The 23,393-nt window shown below is 34.8% G+C and overlaps 1 protein-coding gene across 1 annotated transcript in view; it reads right to left on the reverse strand.

The window, feature by feature from the left end:
* Positions 1-1,272: 1,272 nt before the first annotated feature.
* Positions 1,273-23,393, reverse strand: part of LOC140170774 (uncharacterized) — an 87,576-nt gene continuing 65,455 nt past the window's right edge. The window contains exons 9-21 of the mRNA XM_072193999.1: positions 23,285-23,379; positions 22,866-22,964; positions 22,495-22,602; positions 18,673-18,771; positions 17,619-17,690; positions 16,850-17,155; positions 16,105-16,188; positions 14,138-14,206; positions 12,545-12,886; positions 10,967-11,140; positions 5,303-5,563; positions 2,036-2,204; positions 1,273-1,277 (exon numbers count right to left, since the gene is read on the reverse strand). Coding sequence (XP_072050100.1) covers positions 1,273-1,277; positions 2,036-2,204; positions 5,303-5,563; positions 10,967-11,140; positions 12,545-12,886; positions 14,138-14,206; positions 16,105-16,188; positions 16,850-17,155; positions 17,619-17,690; positions 18,673-18,771; positions 22,495-22,602; positions 22,866-22,964; positions 23,285-23,379 — 1,883 coding nt within the window. The remainder of the gene's footprint in view (positions 1,278-2,035; positions 2,205-5,302; positions 5,564-10,966; positions 11,141-12,544; positions 12,887-14,137; positions 14,207-16,104; positions 16,189-16,849; positions 17,156-17,618; positions 17,691-18,672; positions 18,772-22,494; positions 22,603-22,865; positions 22,965-23,284; positions 23,380-23,393) is intronic.

Consider the following 23,393-nt stretch of genomic DNA (forward strand, 5'->3'; position numbering starts at 1 on the left):
GTCTAATTCCCGTTTAGTCTATATTCAATTGGTCTATTACCAGAAAGGCTAATTGCCACTTAGTCTAATAATCATATAGTCTAATGTCTATTTAGTCTAATGTTGTTTGGTCTAATAACCGGTATGTCTACTAACCATATTGTCTACTAACCATTTGGTCTAATATTTCTTCAATAACCGTTTGGTCTAATAACCGTTTGGTCTAATAACCGTTTGGTCTATTAAACCGTTTGGTCTAATACTCATGGTCTAATAACCAGTTAGTCTAATACAATTTTGTCTATTTATTAATAAACTAAATGCTTGTAAGACTAAAATGGTTTGTAGACCAAACGGGTATTAGACCAAATGGCTATTAGACCTTTTGGTTATAGACCAAATGGGTATTAGACTAAATGGTTGTTAGACTAAATGGTTTTAGACTTAATGGTTATTAGACTAAATGGTTATCGGACCAAATGGTTATCGGACCAAATGGTTATAGGACCAAATGATTATTGGGCGTACTGGATATAGACCTAATGGGTTTAGACGAAATGGATGTAGACAAAATGGATATTAGACCAAATGGTATTAGACCAAATGGCAAATCCTCGTGCTACTAGGTCAATTTTTGTCAACGTGGGGATCAATCATATGAGGACAGACTCAGAACTCTAAATCTCACAACTTTGAAAAAACTAGAAGGACTTATTTGTCTGTTTCATTCGCTTGTTCATGTCTTACTAATGCCAATCCCTTTCTTTTTTCCAGGTGGTGTGTTAATACGAGACATGAAGCTTTAATTTTTAAGCAATCAATCACTCCTAAAACAGATGCTTACAAAAACTGTCTTTTAGTTAATTTCCCAGTGTTGTGGTCTTCAATTCCATCCGATATCAGAGACTCATATCTCACCTGTAACAAGTCTACTTTTAAATCTCAACTCAAATCTCACTATATGGAGCATGATGATTAATTTGTATTGATGCCTTTTTGTATTTTTTTCCAATATGATTTGTATGTGTTTGGTCTGCTGAGTTGGGAGCACTGCGCCTTGTGGTGACAGTGCTCTTTTGTGCTTTCAGTGTTCCCCGGCAGCTAGCTCAGTAGACCCAATTTGTTGTTTTGTCTCAATTTTGTTGTTAATTGCCAGATGAATAAAAAAATAAAAAAAAATAGAATAAACTGAATTCCTCACTCCTCTACTCGCCCTCCTCTCCTATCCAATCCTATCCCATCCCCTCCACAAGATCATCTCCTCCTCTCATCCCCCACTCTGCTATTTGCAAATTAGCCTAGTCAATGAATGAAAAATAATATACATTTAAAATAGATTCAAATCTGCAATCTTGCCTAAAGCAATTATCAGTTTACCAATTCCAATTGTTACGCCAATGAATGAAATCAAGTAGTTTCGCTTGAATGCAATTCTTTGGTGTTGCATATTACCACACATGCAAGTTTTAAGCTGTTTTGGGCAAAATTCTTTCCCCGTCTTATTTTTGTCCTTTCTAATGACCGATTTTTAGGTGATTACATGCACAAATATAATACCACATGCACAAGTATACCTGATTTGGTAACACTGATTCGTATATTTTGATGCTAGACTATTTTCGCGAGCAAGTCACACCTTAAAGTGGTGCAATTTCTCGTGAATTTGGGGCCGTAAAATTTAGATCCGCTCCTACCCCGGGGGGCTGAAGGAAATTCAATTTTGCCGCCCCTTCCTCAACAGCCCGAAAAAGTTGACCCAATTTTTTTTGGTGGTTTGACAAAGTGAAGAGGAAAGCGCCGTAAAAGCAACACATTTTGATGTATAGTACAATTTTTTCAAAATTTTGTATACTTTTTTCTTTACAAATTCTTTTTGCCGCCCCTTTGTTTGTCGCCCCTTCTCCTTCAGCCGCCCCTTCGTTTTGGCTGCCCCCTGCTTTTACCCCGGGGGGCTGGCGCCCCCAAAATATGTGCATGCACTTCAGAGTAACAATGACATACAAAAACGAAAAACAGAACTGAAAAGATAAAAAGACCCATAGTTTATTTTTCATACCATCATTGTCATTTGAGTCGCACGAATCACCTAAGGACTCCTTCACGGGTGCAGGCTCTACCAATGTCAAACAACCTCTGTAAAAAGCAGCTCTTTCACCATCATCCATTTTGACTATGCAAACCTTTCCTTTTTGTACGCTGACAATGACACCAGTCTTGTTCATGTACTGTAAAAACAAACAAAAAAGAAGGAAAACTGGGGTGTATCTATGAAATACAACAATAAAACAAAACAATTTACTTCTTTATCACAAAACTTTAAAAATAATTTCATTGACAAATGTAACCATGTTTCATTACGTTTCACTACCTGGAGAGAATTGATCAAAAATTGAATTCCCTCCTGAGCTTAGTACATGTCAATGAGTTGACCTGATCACAGGATATCATATAGCTATTGGCTGTATATATAACACAAATGGGTCAATGAGTTACATAAAAAATGACCTTGTGTGGTATTTAGTTCACAGGAAGTGAGTTTTGCCTGAAGCAATTTGTGGTTAAATGTTGATCCCTCACTAAAAGAGTTATTACCGTCGATTTGGTTGAAAAAGGAGGTGAGACATGATCAAACCTCTCCAGGTAACAAAACGTAATGTGATTTTATGATGGACCCGTGAGGCCATGTGTTTTCTGACACATACACGTACATATGGATTTGCTCCATTCAAATATATTTTACTTTTGCGGCGGTTTACTATATCATTCAAAACGGTTGTGTAACTTTCATGACACAATTTTCATATACAAATATGCCAGCAAAGGCTTATGACATGTTAGAAATTGCCTTTTTTATGCAAATATATCAAGTTACACGCTGTGAGTTTTTGCATCCTACCCTCACCACTTCAAAATAGTTGTAAGTTTTACTCTGGTCAAAATCAGACCCAGAATTTTTAACTTTGTGTATACGTTTTGTGTTATTCCCCTATTGGTGTTGTGTCATATTTTCCCTGTTTTAAATTTTATCCATTGGTAGTGTGACACTGTATCTTTTTGGATCCATCCTGGTCAGTTAGACCAGATTTTCCCTATTTTTAAATACACATACTGTATGTTATTACTGTGCTGTGACTTCACAGGATATTGGTGACAGATTATCTAGTTATGGGCATGGGTCAAAGATAACTAAAGATATGGTCTTGATAAATCTGTATTTACTGCTTAATGTTTTACCTTGAAAAATATCTGCGAAGCCGGAGTTCTTTTCAGGGAGTTTAGAATACCAAAATAGAAAATAATGAGATACCACTGGCTAAATATGACTATTTATTGGTAATCATCAAATCATGTACTGAGATTTACCAAGTTTATGTGTTTGTCATAGTTTTGCTGCCTCACTGCATGTGTTTACCCAATCTATGATCTCCAGAAGGCTATAGATGATATCAATATTAAGAGAGACATAATCATCCTCACAGGAGATTTCAATGCGAAAGTTGGAGGAAAAAAACAGTAATGTGATGGGAAACTTAATTGGCCTAGGAGAGCAGAATAGAAGAGAAATGCTAGTCGATTCCATCTAATCATCCTGAATACATCCTTCAAGCAACATCCAACCAAGGAGTCTCTACACCTGGTCATCACCATCATAGTATAAGGAACATTACATCTTGGTCCACAAGAGATGGCTAACTAGCTTAATATGGCTGCTGCTGGTATCAACCATGAAGTTGAGGCTGAGATTACGAATCAAGCATAAAAAAGTCAAGAAATGATTTAAGGGATCTAAAATGAGCGTTTATTGTGTTTCGATAGTATTTTTTGTGGGACATGAGAGCACCTCGGACGTATCGAATTGCATTCTGAATACGAAGCATGTCTTTCTGATATCAAATAATTTTCATTTTTTGAAAATCACAATATAATATAAATTTTATGACAAATTATAAAAATTTGATATTTTTCAAATTTTGATATATAACAGTCCTCGAAGTAAATTATATAAATCTAATGATATATTCTTAAAGTGTATGTAGCAGGAGGAAAAGCCGACGTCAATTGAAAATTTTGACCTTTCATATTGAAGATATGGATTTTTTCCCAAAAAGACCTAATTTTTTTTGGTGTTTTGGGGAAAAAATCCATATCTTCAACACGAAAGGTCAAAATTTTCAATTGATCGTCGGCTTTTCATCCCACCTACATACACTTTAAGTATAAATCATCAGATTTATAAAGTTTACTTCAAGTACTGTTAAATATCAAAAAATATCAATTTTTAATGATTTGCCATAAAATGTGTATTAAATTGCGAATTTCAAAAAATCAAAATTATTTGATATCAGAATGACATTCTTTGTATTCAGAATGCAATTCGATATGTCTGATGTGCTCTGATGTCCCAAAATAAATACTGTCCAAACGTTCATACCCCAGCCCTTAAGGCGTGAGGTATGGGCGAATTTGAAGTACAGGTATGAGAGGAAGCAAAGAGTTACCCCAAATCACAGCGGCAGGTACATTGTAGTCACTGGGCCGCCGAGTGCAAATATGTATTTAGTTTGAAAGGTTCATGTTTGTTTTAAATTATCAGCACACAACAAATATGTGCTGCAATCTGCGAAAACATCTCTGACTTCGACACAAAACACCACTAATTGCAACTGCAAAAACAAATTGTGCCCTCTTGATGGAAATTGTTTGACATTGGGAGTAATATATCAAGTGACGGTCACAAGGGCAGACAACCGCAAGGAAGAGACCTATGTTGGACTTACAGAAGGACCATTTAAAACAAAGTTCAATGTCCATAGCAGTACCTTCAAAAATGTAAATCAAAGATACGCCACCGCCCTGAGCAACTACATCTGGAACCTTAATGATAAGAGAGTATCATATTCCATCAAATGAAGAATTATTGCTCGAAGTAAATCATACTAAAAAAAAAAAAAAAAATGCAATCTATGCATTACTGAGAAATACTTTATTATAACTAAACCACAAATGTCAACCTTGAACCACAGAAACGAACTAGCAAGTGGCTGCAGGTATAGAAAAAAAACACTTGCTGTGTAACTATAAATAAATCGCTCTTTTAGCATGTTTAGCAACAAGTAGGCCCTAGACATAGATACGCACTTAAGACCCGTATTGAGTTGCGCAATTTTAAGATTCGCAGTTGCGTTATTTGATTGGACTATACCTGGCTTAGTGGCACTGTTTATGTAGATATGTGATCCACTTTCAATCAATCATTGAATAAGAATACATTAATGAAGTAAATAATTCCTTTAATAACTGGTAAATGTTGTAAAACAAATACCTCTAACATCATGTCCATCCATCTACCACTCTCTTTTTGATATTTCTTCATTTCCTCTTCAGGCACATCTTTGATGAGTACTCGGTCTCCTTTCTTAAACATAGCTGATTGATCATCTGCCGTATCCTCTTCTTCATCTTCTGCAACATGCATCAGACACTCTGGATTGTAGAGGTATGAGGGAACATCATCTGTTTTAACATAAACATCTCCATCACTGTCAACCTTCTTTACCTCATCCTCCCCTAGCCATTCATGTGTCTAGAAAGAACATAAAACAAAGTAAAATGTAAAGAATACAATGATTCTGAGAACAACACAAGTTTTGATTTATTTTTATAAATTTTACACGGGACAAGTAAATAAAATAATGATGCAATTAGTAAATATGTTCAGCAATTACAATAACCATTGTCAAAATGATGCAACTTTTAAATGTAGCGTAGAGTATACAGCCCTCCACAGTCAAAAATGTCCAATCTTCAATACATGATACAGTCCACTTCTCTTACAATATACAAAGGTCCACAACAAACATTGCTTGTTATATTTATGCCAGCTACACAGGAAAAAGTTTTCCTAGAAAAAATCATTCTAATGCCAAATCTAAACACCATGGAATTCACCACATCATGACCAAGCTCACATTGGACGCCCATTCCCTTTTTTAAAGGAATTTTTATGCATCTGATATCTAAAGAAAGTTGTATACCATCTTTACTGCTCTTTTGAAGTAAAAAAGAAGTTGGATTTTTAAGTTAAGCATTAACGCGGAACTAGAATAATGTAATCTTTGTTACTCCCTATTTCGCACTAAATTTCAGCCTTATTAACACTGATTAGATAAGACTTCAAAATTGTTGCATATGTTGAGTGGTTTTGTCGTAGGACTAGTATGTCTTGTAATTTTTAAATGTACAAAACTTTATTATCTAAATCAGTAGAACTAAAAAAAATCAATAAATAAGACTTGTTTAGATTTTTTATTGGGCTATTCCAGATGTATTACGCACCCCCCCTGGAAGACATTTAAAAAAAATACAATTCCAGCTGGAATTGAGATGTGTCTAGAATTCCAGCAGTCATTTTTAACACATATTCTGGCTGGAGGGTATGGAAGACATTGAGATTAGGTGAAATTCCGGCTGCTAAAATTAACAAAAAAACAAGAGTGGGGATTGTGAAAGGCCATAATGTGCCTATGGAAGACATTCATATTTCTTAATATTCCGGCTGGAAAATGGTCAAAAATGCTCCAATTCCAGCAGGATCTTCACTTATGGTCGCTCGATTAACCTATGAATGGCATTTACAATTTACTTGAATTCTGGCTGGAAACTGAAAAAAATGTTCTAATTCCAGCTGGAACCCTATGGAAGACATTTACATTTACTTGAATTCCGGCTGGCCATATTACCACAATTCCGGCAGGGTCTTCCATGGGGTTTTCCTGACATGTGAATTCCGGCTGTCAATTTAGCCCAGAATTCTAGAAGTGTCTTCCATAGGGGGGGGGGGGTGCGGAATGCATCTGGAATAGCCCATTCTTATCTTCTTTATGCAGTCAATCGTAAGAAATAAATAACCTGCTGGGAAAAACAATGATATGGCATGCAAAGCTAACTTTTGAATAAAATATTTCTGCTCCCCCAAGATATCCCATAGCCTAACAATGGTAACCTGACAACCTAAGCTTTATTCCTTTTATTTGAAACCATCCTCTTGGTTTAAAGAAGACACTTTTATCCAAATGGTTACATTTCAGTACATCACATTAAAGTGCCCATTTGGTGCCCCATTCCTTTTTAAAGGAATTTTATTTTGCAAGTTCATCAATATAATTCTTCCAAGTCAGATTTTGTTGTTTATGTAGCCAACAGCAATTCAGATTGATTCATGCAATGCAGATGACTGTTGTATAAGCATCATTTTTACAAGGCAAAAAAGACAGTGCTGTTTGGAGTTTTAAATACAGGGGCAAGGGGACCCCCAAAAAATATCTCAACAGATTTACATTGATCTCAATGGGGTCAGATTTGGACCCCAAATCTGTGAATTTCCAAAATTCTGAGGAAAAATATCATCCCTGCAAAGGTTTCCCTTGGCTCAGAATAACAAATAAAACAATAATTTACTAAAATAAGAATCCTTGTAATTTTCTTTTATACAATATTTATTTTCAGAAGAAAAATAATTTTGAAGGTGGCTACCTGCATCAAATTTGAGGACAGATTTTGTCAAAATATTGTGTAACAGAACATAAATAAGAAAGGAAGAATAGATTACCAACCCAAAGTGTTACAATTAAACAAGACAAGAAATAAACACAAATCCTGGCATACATACAACTCAACTTTCTTTCTAATTAAAAAATATTCAGTTTCTTCTTGTAGTGAGCAATCGTTCCCCATTGTGTTTATATGTTCATGTGCAGGATGCGTAGCCCCATTACCTACTTAAAGAGAACATGAATACAAATTTGACAAATTTTTGCTGAGCAAATGAATCTGGAAGAAATTCTTTACACCTAAACATTACATAATACATATGTAGTCAGATAAAGAGGTCTCTGGTGGTATTAGTCCGATACCCAAGCCTTAAAAAATTGAGGTAGGTTACCTTGAAAGAAATTTTTTTAAACCAATGGATATTGATAGTCTGAAACCTCAGGATTATGAATTCTTTTTCACCAGAAATAAAAAAAAATAGATGTTGCTTAATAACGATGATGTCATCAAATTTTGGTGTGAAAAATTCAGACAAAATTAGTTTGTCACAATGTTTCCAAATAAAGTGCAATAGAAAGATATGTATTTAATGAAGTCAGATTTGATGACGTCATCATATTTTGGCCAATAGAGGTCGGAATTGTGTATATGTTGAAATCAAACATATCTTTTTCTTACTTAGAAGATCCGTATGTATAAGAAAATAGTTAAAAAGATCAATCATTTGGTTAAAATATGTATATCAGAGAAAATAACCAATATTTTAAGTCTCTAAAAACAGAAAAATCACGTATTAAAGTTCTCTTTAGTGCACAAGTCCAATGGGAAAAACAAAATTAAAGTTCCCTAAAACCGAATTGGTATATCAATTGGTATATTGCTTCCAAATAAATAAGCCCAATCGCCATTGTGACTTCCGGTTTTTGAGAGCACTTTTAGGACACTTTGACCTCTGACATTTCGGGAAAATTACTCTAATTATTATTTATTTTTTTATTATTCTAATAATGTTACAATTAAAAATATTTAAATAATTAATTTATATAATAAATATATTTTTGGATTTGTTTTTATTCAAGTAAAACTTTATTGATTATATTTTATATGCACAAAACCAATTTTTCTGAATTTCCGTGAAAGGTCAAAGGACAAACTGTCCTAAAATGCAAAAACTGTCCCACAATGCATTGCAAACTTCTAATGCCGATTTGGCTTATTGGAATGGAAAGATAAATGTTTCATCTATTCCAGTATGCAAGAAACAAAATGATGAATTTTATTTTTTCACCAAAAATTTGATGACTTCATCATTATTACGCAATATCTATTTTTTTTGCAATCCTGGAGAAGAATACGACCTCTGAATTCATAATCCTGAGGTTCCAGACTATCAATATACATTGGTTTTAAAACAGTTCTTTCAAGGTAACCTAACACCAGTTTTAGAGCCATCTTTAAGGTCTGGGTCTCTGAGTATGTAATATCTCAATTTGTTTAGTGGGGACGAGGCTGTGGATCCCAAAATTCTCCTTTCACTTGTGTTTTACAAATGTAATCTGACTTTTTGTCAGCTAATCAAAAGCCGACGATCAATTGAAAATTTTGACCTTTCATATTGAAGATATACAATTTTTTCCCAAAAAGATCTTAAAAATCCATAATAAACCTAATTTTTCACCAGGTTCGCCGTCGCAAATAATATAGGAGAAGTGATCCTGCCTGGGAATCAAACCCAGGACCTCAGGTTTGTGACCAGCCTAATCACAAAGCTCCCGTACAGGTCTTGTAAACCTGAGGTCCTGGGTTTGATTCCCAGGTGGGATTACTTTTCTTCTTGTCTCCTTTATTATTTGCGATGGCGAACGATTTTTCCAAGAAAAATCCATATCTTCAATACGAAAGGTCAAAATTTTCAATTGATCGTCAGCTTTTCATCCCAGCTACATACATTTAAGTACATTATCATTAGATTCATTAAGTTTACTTCGAGGACTGTTGAATATAAAAATATAAATTTTAATCATTTGCCATCAAAATGTGTATTACCGGTATATTGTGAATTTCAAAATAAAATTATTTAATATCAGAATGCAATTCGATATGTCTGATGTTCTCTCATGTCCCACAAAAAATACTGTCTAAACGTTGCTACCAGAGCCCTTAAGATTGCTGAATATTCAATAAGTTTGCAATGCAAGAATTTCTATCGAAATTGCAGCCAAGAATACTATTCCACTTCAAAATGACCAAGACTTCTCTTGAATAGCGAGGTCACCGCCGGGGGTCAGGGTACAGGCTCGGGGTTACTTTCTCATTGATATGCATTGGTCATATGTCCAGAAAATTTTCGCGAGAAAATTTATCCATTAATGTTTGGTTCCCTAAAGATGTTTGATTGTTTACATCAAAAGTATGGGCCACCCAAGGAATTTCAATCTACTATCCGGAATTGAGACTGAAATAGGGCATAGTTCATCTCTATGACATGAATTGAAATCGATTATACCAAATAATTGATGAGGCATAATATGCAGGGATATTAAGATTCACCTTCATGAATAGCCAGACTATGGTCATGGTATAGCTTTTTGCTTCCGCAAATGGCCATTGGTGGTATATCATCTCTTCTTAACTGTGACCTGCAATCTTAGAAATATTTGTTCGAACACTTTTAAGGCCTTATTGGAAATGGTCCCCTTCTACCCCTGTACAATGTTGATATGCCCAATATGCTCATCTTTACCATATCTTCTCCCAACATTGTTTGGTGGGGAAGGGGAGGGGCATGCTTAAGATGAACATTGAGACAACACTATTATAATTTTAGTTTCCAGTGACTCATATAGCATGCGCACTATGCTAAGAAGAACATGGGAATTACAGTGGGTGTTCGAACACATTTTTCCGGGATTGTGGGTCCTGACTTTTAACCCTGTGAAGTGTCATTCTCCTGGTCCACCGTTTGTGCCCAGATGTGTAATTGGATTAATGTTAATGTTGACAAAAAGTAAACTTTTTGTTCATTTACTTAAATCCACACTGCCGAACTACATTTCCCCCACAGTTGCCTCTTAAGTTGATAATGACATGTTGGGAAACTGTATTAACATGTTAATAGAGACAAATATCATTACATTACAGACATTTTTGATGCACTGTTGCTTATGAATGCATGTAGCGCTTGGCAGCTCCCCGGGGACAAGGAACTGTGTGAGCAAGGAATTGGAATTTGGCTGATGATCAGTTCAAGAACTATTACTTGACTTGAAAAAGCATGAGCTATTATCATCAAATTGAACTTTTATCAATTTGTGAAGCAGTTAAGCAAACCCCTCTGAGCCCCCCCACAGGAACAGATCCTGGACACGCCGGTGTATATGAAGTATATTGAACAAATTAAAAGTATCTCACAGTGATCAGCAAAAATAAAACTTACTTTATCATGCACTGGTGACTGTTGTTCACCTTTTCGTCCTTCCCGTGTCTGTTTATGTCTTGCTTCATCCACTTGCTGAAGCAGAAGCATGTCTTCTTGTGAATCCTTTTTCAAAGCTAACCAACTCAATTCTTCATCATCACCTTCAGTATCAGTAAGACATGATTCTTGTTTCTACAACAATAGCGAATAAGAAAATTAAAAGCAACAATTTTGTTGATATCAAAGAAGTCCTTGCACCATCTGGCAATACGTTTTGTAAAAATAATAATAATGATTTCTGGTTGTGTGTGAGAAACTATTTGTAGAATATAACAATGGGATATGAAGAATATGTTAACCTTCCGTCAATTTTTTGTTTTGTTTAAACATCCTCTAAAGTAAGAAAAAATTACATTTTATCAAATTTGATCTTAAAAGTTTAAATTCCCATTGATTTCTGCTTTAAAACTTGAACAGTCACCTTAAGAAAATTAGGTTAATCTTGGTGATGGTACCAAATTTAGCTGCAACTTTCCTCAATCTTCTGCAGTGGAGTCAGTTTTTTTGTGGCCCATTGTGAAATGTTTAAAAAAGATCAGCCATTTTGGATTTGAATCATGCAAAAGTAACAAACAGAGGCCAGCTGATATATTAATGTCAAAGAAGCATATTTGACTGCTTATTTACAGTTGAGTCGAGTCGCAATCTGGAAATGATTTATTTAAATTGTAGTTTGATTGCAATAATCCTAAATCATTGGCTTGTATGCATACCTTAGCCATATTGGCCACCATCTTATGCATAAGATAAGTATCTGAACATGCAAAGCAAAAGTGTTCAATTAAGAGTTCTTACAAAAAGAAAGGCAAATATAAATTGATTTGACATCTCTATTAATGATTTTGGCATCTGTAAGGCATGTTATTTTTAGAGAATAAAGGTGTTGTTTTTAGCCCATGGAGTGCATCTATCATCTCATATAAAACGGCCGACATCATTATTACGCCAAAAAAGTGTTATATGAGACGATAGATGCACGACAGCAGCTAAAAACAATACCTTTATTCCCTAAAAATAACATGCCTTACAGATGCCAAAATCATTAATAGAGATGTCAAATCAATTTATATTTGCCTTTATTTGCCTTATTCTCATTCTTAAATACTTCGATTCAAATGAAAATATCACACAAATTTTAATCAAATTAAACCTACATTTTGCAAGGAATTACCTAGGGCTTAAAATTGATCAGTCTCGTTGTTGCTGTGCGCCTCTGATTGGTCCAAATAGCGAGTATGCGTGTGATATTGTGTCATATCACACAGGTAAAGCTGGGTAAGAACCAATAACATTGCAGGAACGTTCTCAAGTGTTTAAGAATAATTGTTTTGCTATTACAAAGAGGGGGTAATTGCCCAACCTATATCTAAATCTTCATGAGTCTACATCCTTTAGATTTGGATAAGCACACTTTTGCAAAAAAAAAAAATATCTTCTGCATGAAACAATTTTGTGGTTGGTGCCCAAAATCGGACCTTACCAGTTGATTATATTCAACAATGTAAAATTAAATTCTATATACCTATTTATACTTACATTCCAATCAGCATGATCATCATCAATCCTGGCATAGTTGTCTGAGATCTGGGTGCTATATTTATCATGCTTATTGACATCTTCCACTTGATCTTGCAAGATGTAGTCAATTTGAAGTTGATTCATATCTTCACAAAGTGTCTCTTCATTGCATAATGAACATTTGATAGCATTTCTATTTATATGCTGCTTGATACATATTTCACAAAAGCTATGAGAACAGTGAAGTTTTCTCACAACCCCTTTGAATCTTTCTTGGCAAGATGGACAAATCAATGACTGACGAGTGACATGTACTTTGGTTGCTTGTGTGTCTTGACTTTCATCGCATGGTTGATTTATCTAGATAAATATCAAATAAAAAAAGCAGCCTCATAAATTCATGGACATACAAATTTATACCAATGAGAATAATAGCACTATTCCTCTGTAATGCATTTATTGTCTCCTATAACATGGGAATACCATTAAAACCAAAGGCCCAGCAAGATCTACACCAAATTAATGGTATCATGTATTATATGAGACAACAGATCACAGCAGAGTAACAACAAAGTAGTTCAGTTCTTGAGTGGCAAGTGTCCCCCTGCTTTATGGGGTCGCTATAGATTGCAAGGCAGATGACTTTGTGATGGTGTGAAATAAATACTGTAAACAAATAATTTACACCTGATTTTAAGCTTGAAAATATGTGTGTGATCAGTTTGAAATTTAATGAATTATGCAACTATAGTTTGGACAACATCAGCATCAAATTTACCACGTTTGCGGCAATTTATTTCGTTACAGGAATAACAGGATGTAATACTTGTAAGCACTGCAAATATTCAAGTTTTTTAAATCTTGAAAATAACATTCAGGTAATCCATAAATGGAATTCATATCTGGGTGGGAAAGAACGGACAGGTACCCAAATTCCCAGGATTGCGTCACTACCTTACAACATAGGATCGAGCAGCACTGAAATACTACTCGGGCCCTGAAAAGCAGATGGAATAACATCATCAACGCTTTGAGAAAGCCGAAAGAAATTTTTCCTTTGGTTGACAAAGAACTTTAAATAACTGATTAATCAGCATACCTGATGAACCTCTTCAATCACTGGAAAGAAATATTTTGTTATTCAGTATATGCAAATGACCATTGTCCAATGACATTGAAAATGGACTTCAACATCTTTGAAACTGCATGATCATTCATTTATGCCACTGGAAAAATGTTGACCAATGCCATTAATTGCTTTGGAAATTACTACCTGGATCAGTCATAACAAACAATAACTATTTTAAGTGGTTATTGTTTTTCTATATTGTATTTTCTATATTACAACATATTGTATAAACACCTCTGACAACAATTTAAGTGTTAGCTTTTTCTTTTGTAATGGTGATTTTCAGTGTTACTCTGACAATTTAGGTGTGTCAGATTGTCAATGTCAAAGTGTGTCACAGTGAAGTTACATCAGTGCCATGTTTCAGAGATACACATATCATAAAATTATCAATAGTTGTGGTCTATGCCTGTTATTAGGTGACACAATATTATTTCCTTACAATCTTGCATCAGCATACACTAAGAAATACATATACAAACCCTTGTCTCCTCGTTCAATGCTGACAAGCTCAGATCTCCGTATGTTTGATTATCAGTGGCATCCAATTTCTGCAATAAGAAAAACAGGTTTAGTGGCAGCAGATTGAGTTCCCCACAAGATGCCCTGCTCATCGCTTCCCACTAAGAAATATGTAGGTATGAGCTAATGCAGATGAACAGTAAAACATCCCCATTTTTAATTTGGAATAATTATGCCTTAGGACATGGAACAATCAAGTTTCAAATGAAAGCTTGAGAGTTTTGTCCTATGCCACAGTCTACAGGTAGTAAGTAGAAATTCAACCCTCTTCATCATAAAGTTGCATAATTTCATAATTGTTTATTATGTGTTTGCACTGTTGCCTGACCCTTGACACTACCCATTGATTAGTATTATTATGCAAGCAGTTGACTTTTTAAGCCAAAGTATTTTTCTATTCGTAACTAAAATTTTTATTTAATCCATGGAGGCTTTAACATTTAATTTATTTGTTTTAAGAAAGAAATACACTTTTCATCAAATTTTGTGTTAGTAGAGAGAATATCAGACCAATATTTTACTTGTTTTATTGAATTTCGAGCAAATTTTATGTATGAAATATGCACATTTAGACCGATACAGTACAAATTCCGTCTTGATCAAGTCTTATGTCGTCAGATTAAAATCTCCTCAATCTTGAACAACTGTCAAGCAAGTCTATTTCAAGCTCTTTTCAGAGTCCATAGAACATTATGTGTGGATTTGTTTTTGTTCATACTATAAAAGAAAATGTATCTCAGGCCTAAAATTTTATTCTGGTTATATAAAAATTATCTTTTTTTATGGAGTAAAGTGAGAGGTGTGGGCTGTCAAACAGGTAACCCACCTAAGTTTAATTTTTTAGATATGTATGTACTTTGCACTGTTTTTTTATATATACAAACAAATACAAGCAAAGAAAATCCAGATTTGTGAACCCCAACTGCATCTTTTGCATTTTTTAATATTTAACTTGTGTTCACAATTAAATTTGAAAGAAAAGAAATTTGAAAGGAATTCTTTGTTGCAGACACATGCAACAATGCATCGCATTGCATACAAAAAATGTAGTTGAGCAATTTGTTAATGCAAAGTTATGGAAACACTGATCTCACAAGAACCTTGTGGCCGAATGGCTCCATTTTAGTGGGGTTTTTTTTCAAGTGATTTTGTCCGATTTAAATATCAAGTTATGAATGGATTTCGGTCAAACTTCTCAAGGGGTCTGTGGACTTACTCGATGTTCATGTAATGTGAGGGAGAAAAACAAGGGTTGTCGAATTCTCCTATCAGCTTCAATCAAAGGGCTAAATGTGACCACTTTTAACTTTAACAGCCATTGTTTCAATGCTCATTTTCTCCGTAAAATGAGGATTTAGGTAAACGATAACTCAATAAATATAGCATCTTAAGCCATTATGCTCATCATAAAAAGTAAGATCAGCTTCAAAAATTATTTCTCATTTTTTTGTTTTTTGTCTATTTCCTATTTTATGCACCCTTTTTGCAGATTGGCATGTGTGAATTTTAAAAAGTTTATTTTGCCGTCTTATATAGTCACTTTCTCAAAAAATAAGGCCAATATCAAAAAAAATTCCTGGAATGGAGTCTCAAGATTAAGAAAAAAACCATAACTTTTTGGAAAGTATTTTTTGTTATGTTGTACAAAATTTAGTTGCAAAAAATCACTTTTTTGTGATTTTTTCCACAATTGTTGTTTTACAAAACAAACTGTATTTATATTTAGATTCCTTGGCACTTTTGTGATATGCATTTCCACCACTAGTACATGTAGTTCTCATGAAAGTGTAGTAAAAACTATATATTTGGTGGCGACTAGACCTAGTCGACTATTATGACTAGACGAATAAAAATAACTGAAGTCAGCAACACAGTTTTTTATGGGCCATATTTTAACATCAATTTGTCCAAATTACTTATTACTAACCATTTCTATATCAGCTGTTTCCTCTCTGTCTGGTGACACATTGAACTTATCGTCATATTTTGGGCTATCTATCCAATCAGATTCCTGTATTAACAATGAATAACAAATACCATAGGTAAGAACGCAAACCAGGTCAAAAGAAAAGGCAGGGAGGCCATATGGATTAGGAGAAAGGGGCGGGCACCATGAACGGGACATAGGCAGTTATACTCTAGGTCATGTATCACTGCTTGCACCATCGCATGCTGGGAATGAAGCTACAGCCAGTTTCTGTGGGAGAAGCAGTGACCCAAGTCACTTTTGAGAAAGCCATCATCCAAGTTGGCAAAACCTAAAGATGTGGTTAATATTCTAGATTTGTTCATGTGTTTACCTAATAATTTTCTGACACTTTGACCATGTTTTGAAAGTTGCAGTAAATCCATGACTTGCATTACATTTTGTTCTTAGGTTGTAATTCAAGTTTATGGGACAAGTAATTTCTACAAAGAACTTAATTATATAAGCAGGTGTCATAAGTGCTATTCATCTAAATAACTTTCCATGGTGCATTTAAGGTTCCAAAACAACATTTAATAGGGAGGTGTGAGTAACAACCCAATCCAAGAACATGACTTAAAAGAATTAAAATTCAAAGCTTTCAAACGTAGAACAAAATCTATGTAATTAGGTATGGGGGTCGTAGCTATTATTCTTGTCTGAAAATTTTCTGCTCTATCCCCAGTGATCGGCCAAGTTTACTTACCTGATCATGCGCTATGTCTTGTTGTTCATGTTTTCGTCTTTCATATTCCTGAATATGTTTAGCTTCATCCAGTTGTTGGAGCAGAGGTTTGTTAACTGGGATATTGGCGATGTCACCAGCAGGCACAACAACAGGTTCCTTGCATAAGGCACATTCAACAGTTTCTTTACCAGATTTTCTCCATTGTGCTTCCAAACAATTTTCACAGAAACTGTGACCACATGGAAGGATTCTAGGTATCTTGAATGTCAAAAGACATATTGAACACCGAAGTGTCTGTTCTGGAACTGGTATGGTAATATCCATCTTCGAATTGAAAAAGACATAGAAATGCCTTAAAAAAAGTATTCTGTATCTACACAAAAGCCATAAAATCTAAACTGACAGTTTGTATTATTACTCTATCATTCTGAGTAAGAATGGGCAGTTAATGGATACTTAAACTATGAGATCATGTTATCTTTAAATACACTTCTTTCCCACTTTTTAAATGGTTTCTTATAATAATAAGAAAGGTCACTGTTTTAACATGTTTGTCATCACCTTCCGGGTTTGTGGGTGATCATCACCATGTGCAAGGTATATTTGACTAAATGTTACTTATATTTATGATTAAGTTTCAATGCATTTGAAAATCTGCCCTTTTTGAATACTGTGTTGTTCCCCCACACAGGGACATCATTCTCAATAACTGAGCTCTAACACCTTCAGAACGCTCAGATTGGTTATGGGCATGCCCAATAGTATGGAAAAAATATTAATGACAAACCTCTTCATCTAACAAATAAATCAAAAGACTTGGGTGTTTAGTTCTTCCCACATCAATTACAGTCTCATGTTCCTGCAACAAATAACAAATAGGATAAATAGTCAAAGATATGTCCTCAGATACAGTAAATTAGCTTGAACATGTTAGCAATGTGGACTTGCAACGTTCTGTGTCACGTTTATCGCATAGTGAAAGTGCATGAAAGAAAAAGAGCAAGGTACACCAACTTGATGTGGGGAAACAAGTAAAACTAGACAGGGCTGTGGTCTAAGACCACAAACACAGCCGTGGGTGACCCCTTAATGACCTTTGACCACAAAATCTCAGAACACTCCATAGACATTGGCTTAATGTCAATGCATGCGTACACGTGGCATCACTTTGCCATGTTATTTGTGGCAGAAGGGGCATTTTGAAAAATTTTCTTCTCAAACTGGAAGTGACCCCTTAATGACCTTTGACCCCAAATAAAAAATACCACATATACACTGAGTAACATCAATTCATGTGTAAATGTACCGTCTCTGTGCTATGTTTTTCTTGGCTGATAAATTTTTTGAAGTTATTTCGTTTTATACCAGAAGTGACCCCTTAAACACATTTGACCCCAAATAAAAAAATACCACATAAACATTGGCTAAACACAATTCATGTGTGAACATACCATCACCTACCTATGTTTTTCTTGGCTGATAAAATTTTTTGAAGGTATTTCGTTTTATACCGGAAGTGACTCCTTAATGACCTTTGACCCCAAATCTGTGAGGACCACATGGGTAAAACAATGCATGTATGCAAGTGGCGTCACTGTCCTACATAATTTGTTGGAGAAGAAGCATTTAAAGGTATTTCGTTTTATACAGGAAGTGACCCCTTAATGACCTTTGTCTAGCTTCTATGCACAATAGCAAGACTATTTCAGGTGTGTTTTTTTGTTTTTTTTGTTTTTTTACAGAATTGCCTGCATGGCTAGGGAAAATGGTCTCTGTTTACATGTTGGTTATTTATTGGTGCTAATTCTTTAGACCATGTAATGTGTACTTTACACAAATACCTTATTTTTGACATCAGTCTTGGCCTTGTATTCCATCAGGAGTGAACATAACTCATAGTTGCCTTGATACACGGCTAGATGCAGTGCAGTGTTACCAACCTAATGGATTCAAACAAATGGATTATATTGAGTAGTTTGTGGAAAACATATTATGAATGTTTAATTACACACACCCACCCCTAAGGCACCCACACAAGTCATGCTGCCATTTATAACGTCTCTACTTCAAATGAATTAATGAACTATAATTGAAGACAGAATTATAAAGACTAGTTTGCGTCTGACGTTATCTGTCAATCAAACTTGAGCATGGTTTCTTTACAAGTGTCGTGATGATGAGTGGCTGAACGCGATGCCCTTACCAAAGTGAACAGCTAATTAAGCCGTCACTAGGCTGTTACTCAGCAGTTGTAAGTTTGAACAGCCAGTTGCTTAGCTGCTACATGCTTGGAACAGCTATAATTCAGCCTTCACATTTTTGAACAGCTATAATTTAGCCTTCACATTTTTGAACAGCTAGTTTAGCTATAGCCGTTTGATTTTTGAACTTGGCTTATAGCTGTTAGCCAGTTATAGCCTTCACTTCCTCAGTGGTTGACCCAAGGGTCAAATAGGTGCATGATGGGAATATATTTCTAACTGCCATTTTGAACTGGTGTGGATGAATGCAGATGGAATCTTAATAATCCTTTGGTTGTTTCCTACTTTATTTATAGGCCTTGTTTTTCACTTTTTACATTTGAGGTGCATGCTATGTGGACAATATCATATGTAATGCATGTAGTTATCTTTGTGTGCAATAATATATGCCGCCGCATCATGGCTAATGTAAGTATAGTTAATCTTAAATATCACTAAGGGGCAGTAAAACCGGGTGCCTTATTGTTAATTTTGAAATATACAAATCATCTCAAAGTTTCCCAAAGGCACCATGTCAACACTGCCCAGAAATATTGCTTTTTTGCCTTGTAAAAGTGCATAATTTTTTGCCATTTTCTGCAATTGGCACCAGACAATGCTATTAACCAATCAAGGCTCGTAGGGAGTTTGATTGACACAGACATCAGACACAAACTATAGCCAAAATAACAAATTCTCGATCATGGGAAGATGTACATTCTGCATCAGCGTACTTTTCATAGAATAAGACGATAGCTCGAACTGCCTGACCGAACCTTGACCTTGCCTAGCAACGACCGTGTGATTGGTCAATTGTCAAAAGCTGTGTTTGCGCCGTAAGCGCCGGTCTTTCCGTAGTACGCTCGACGCAAATAACTGTGCATACCCAAGTTGGCTCGCATGATCGAGAATTAAATATTTTGGCTATAGTCTTTTTAATTCTTTCTTTTTTTATAATATACAGTAGTTTGAAACTAAGCAAGCCCCACCAGCCATCGTGTTTACATATCCATCAGGTTTCAAGGAAATGGCCCAATTTGGCATTGAAATTACCGTGTAAAATTCTGGCTTTTGCTCTAATGAAAATCCATCAATCTTTTACTTTTACCTAAGATCCTTTACCATATTTTACTTTCATTACTCTTCATATTCGCCAAGTTTCATGAAAATCCAAAAATCTTTTAAGTTATTTGACCCTTATGACCTTGAAATGAACTTCAAATTTTGAATTGGAAATTAGAAAAAATCAAACACTCGTTACAATTTGACCTCAGATGATCTTTAAAGATATTGTAGTAAATTTAGGGTTGGTACAATTTGTGACCCTACTTCTCATACCCGACTTTTCATACCCCACTTGACCCAACTTTTTATCGTTATGATAAATCATTTTAAATATTTCAATGAATACTAAATAAAGTGTAAATGAAGTCTACCGAATTGAAAAGGCTAAATCAGTGTAATTGGTGAAAAATTATGATTTAGAAATTATTATTTATAAACATCGCCCTTCCTCGTGCGCAGCCATAATCTCCAAACCAGTCGTTCATAAGTTACCTTTTCATGAGGAAGTATACCTGTCCGCATGGTGACATTATAAACGTCAATATTGTCATTGCATGTTATTCAGCCCTTTCACTGCTACCAACATTTGAGATTAATTGAGTATTGACTTCAGTGTACCGCTCAGTTGCTCCAAGCAAGTTCAATCAAGTTAGCATATCAAGGCTTAATTGGTCAATGCATTGTGATATAAGCAAACACTTATTGATTGGCTTGAGCAAACTTTATAACCAGGTTTAGGGAGTGTTCAGAACATGGGGGGGCTGGGCACTTGGAAATTGGAGTCAAATGGGAGTTTTGACCCCACCCCCCTCTTCCTTCCTTCCATATACGTGCTTACCTCAACAGTTTGAGTATCAACGCACGGGCTTTACGACATACGTACGTGCACAGTTTTCCAGAGAACCTGAAACTTTTTTGACCCCCCATCTTTGGACATACACAACCTTTTAGATCAACCCTTTCCAAGAATTTAAAAAACAACTTATGATTTGTGCAGTAACGATCACAATCCCAATTTACATTATAACAAGTATACACTAAGTTTAATGGTTGTACATTTTTTTAATTTATAGGCCTTTAGGCCTATTTCCTACACTGAAACATGCAAGTTTTATAGGGTGACTTGTATGAAGTTTAATTTCATTGTTTGCATTCTAATATTTTCATGTTTCATTCTTAGAACCAATAATTAAATAAAAATAACACAAAAAGGGAAATTGAGAGAAACATCTGGGCACATAGGCCTACTCAAGATTTTTAGTGCTTTATCAGACTTGTTTATCAGGGGCGTAATTTTTCTGTGGTCAGTGGAAAAATATAAATTTCAGGAGAAAAGAAGAAAAAAATGTCGGTTGCATCATTTTGACCCGGTATTATCAGTGGAATATATACATACCGGTATACTCTTTTCTTATAGAGACTGGATAAATGTAAAGTCTTCGAGCTTCCAAAAAGAAATGTTGTAGGCCTATGTTCTTGTTCTTTTGGTATTTTCTTGTTAAAACTTTTTTGACCCCCGCCCCCTATCAGGAGCAAAAACTTTTTTGACTCCCCTTTTTGAAGACATACAACTTTTTTTGACCCCTCCATTTTGCCACCCCATAGTATTTCTGAACAATCCCTTAGTCCAGGCGATTAGAATTGCACAGGGCTCAAAACTCATCAATACCTAAATATGTATGTATCTAAATATGGCTGAACGAGGCTTTGAAATTTGAGATGAGAAAATGCTTGAAAACGCTGTTCTTTATCAATAATATTAAGGAAATGTGTATGGTATTTGCTTAATATTTGATTACCAACGGAATAAACTGCGAATATCTAACAAAACTTTAAAAATAAGTCGGGTCAGGTGGGGTATGAAAAGTCGGGTATGAAAAGTAGGGTCACAAATTGTACCAACCCGTAAATTTACACTATCTGCTTTAAGTTTATAGTAATTTATTGTAGTAAATTTGTAGTAAGTTTTATCACAACATGATAAATGTACAAGGAAATATCATTAAAATTGAAATTGATATAAAGGCAAAAATATGGAGCAAAAAAAAACCAATAAAATACATAAGAAAACACACATCACAAAATTCAGATCTTTTAAGAACCAATAATGCTAGACCTTGAGTGTTTTCAGTATATGATAGCTTAATGTTTGCATAAAGCAGTAACTCCTTTGACCCCCATGGAGTAGATCATGTCACAATTAACTTTTTCTATATTTCACTTGTCACTTATACTTCAAATTCAAATTGAAGCTGGTGTATACAAAAAAATGTAGATGAGGTGACGTGACCAAACTGTAGGTTGGCAGTTGTCCTTATTCTTTGCAGGCAGTATGCGCACATGTTTTACATTAATTACCTCATCAGCATAATTGATAGCATCTGTGTCTTGCATGTGTTTGAGCAGTTCAACACATATATTTGAATAGTTGAGAAACACAGCCATATGCAATGCTGTTGCTTTCATCTGTATAATAAAATAAATAAAAGAATCCATGATACATTACATGAAGGTTAGTCTAGGAGACTTCTGCTTCAAAATTCTATTCAAATTCTTGCTTTATTCCCAAATTTATCTTATCTTCTTTAGACAACTATATAACCAACCAAACAAAAATAATTTAAACATTCATGCAAATGATAATTCTGAAGTTGTTTTATAACAAGAAAATAAAATTCTACATTTAGTTTATTTGCGATTAATTTCAGTTTTGATTTTTTTAACCATACCATGTCTACTTGATCCACTGCAGCTCCTTGTGATATGAGATGCTTTACCATTTCTAGGTTGTTCAACTCAGCGGCCAGATGAAGTAAAGGCTTGTCCCCCTGTTTAATCAAATTATTGGTACATAAGTAATCAAAACATGAACATAACAATATTTCCTTTTTTTTGTTGGTCTCCTCTTACCAAAATATTCATTCTTGGACATTAGAAATCAACAGTTCCATTGAACCTGTGTACTTCACTGTAGTGCTCATCAACAAAATGCACTACACCCAACATAAATATATACAATATTATGTCAAGCTAAAAGTGTAGTGTAATAAAGAAATTATGTTGCATTTTTAATGTTTGGTTAACTGATAAATGTAAATTACATGCTATTATAGCATTTGCATTTTGTGCCACATTAGTATATACTTACTATCTGTAAAGAGCTTGCAGCAGTAGCAGTAATTCCTTTGACACTGTCAACATTGTTTTTCAGAACATCTAGAATTGTATCTGCATTCCTTATGTCTGAAAATATACAA

The sequence above is a fragment of the Amphiura filiformis genome, chromosome 15 (genome assembly GCF_039555335.1).
Source record: "Amphiura filiformis chromosome 15, Afil_fr2py, whole genome shotgun sequence".
In the NCBI taxonomy this organism is placed as follows: domain Eukaryota; kingdom Metazoa; phylum Echinodermata; class Ophiuroidea; order Amphilepidida; family Amphiuridae; genus Amphiura; species Amphiura filiformis.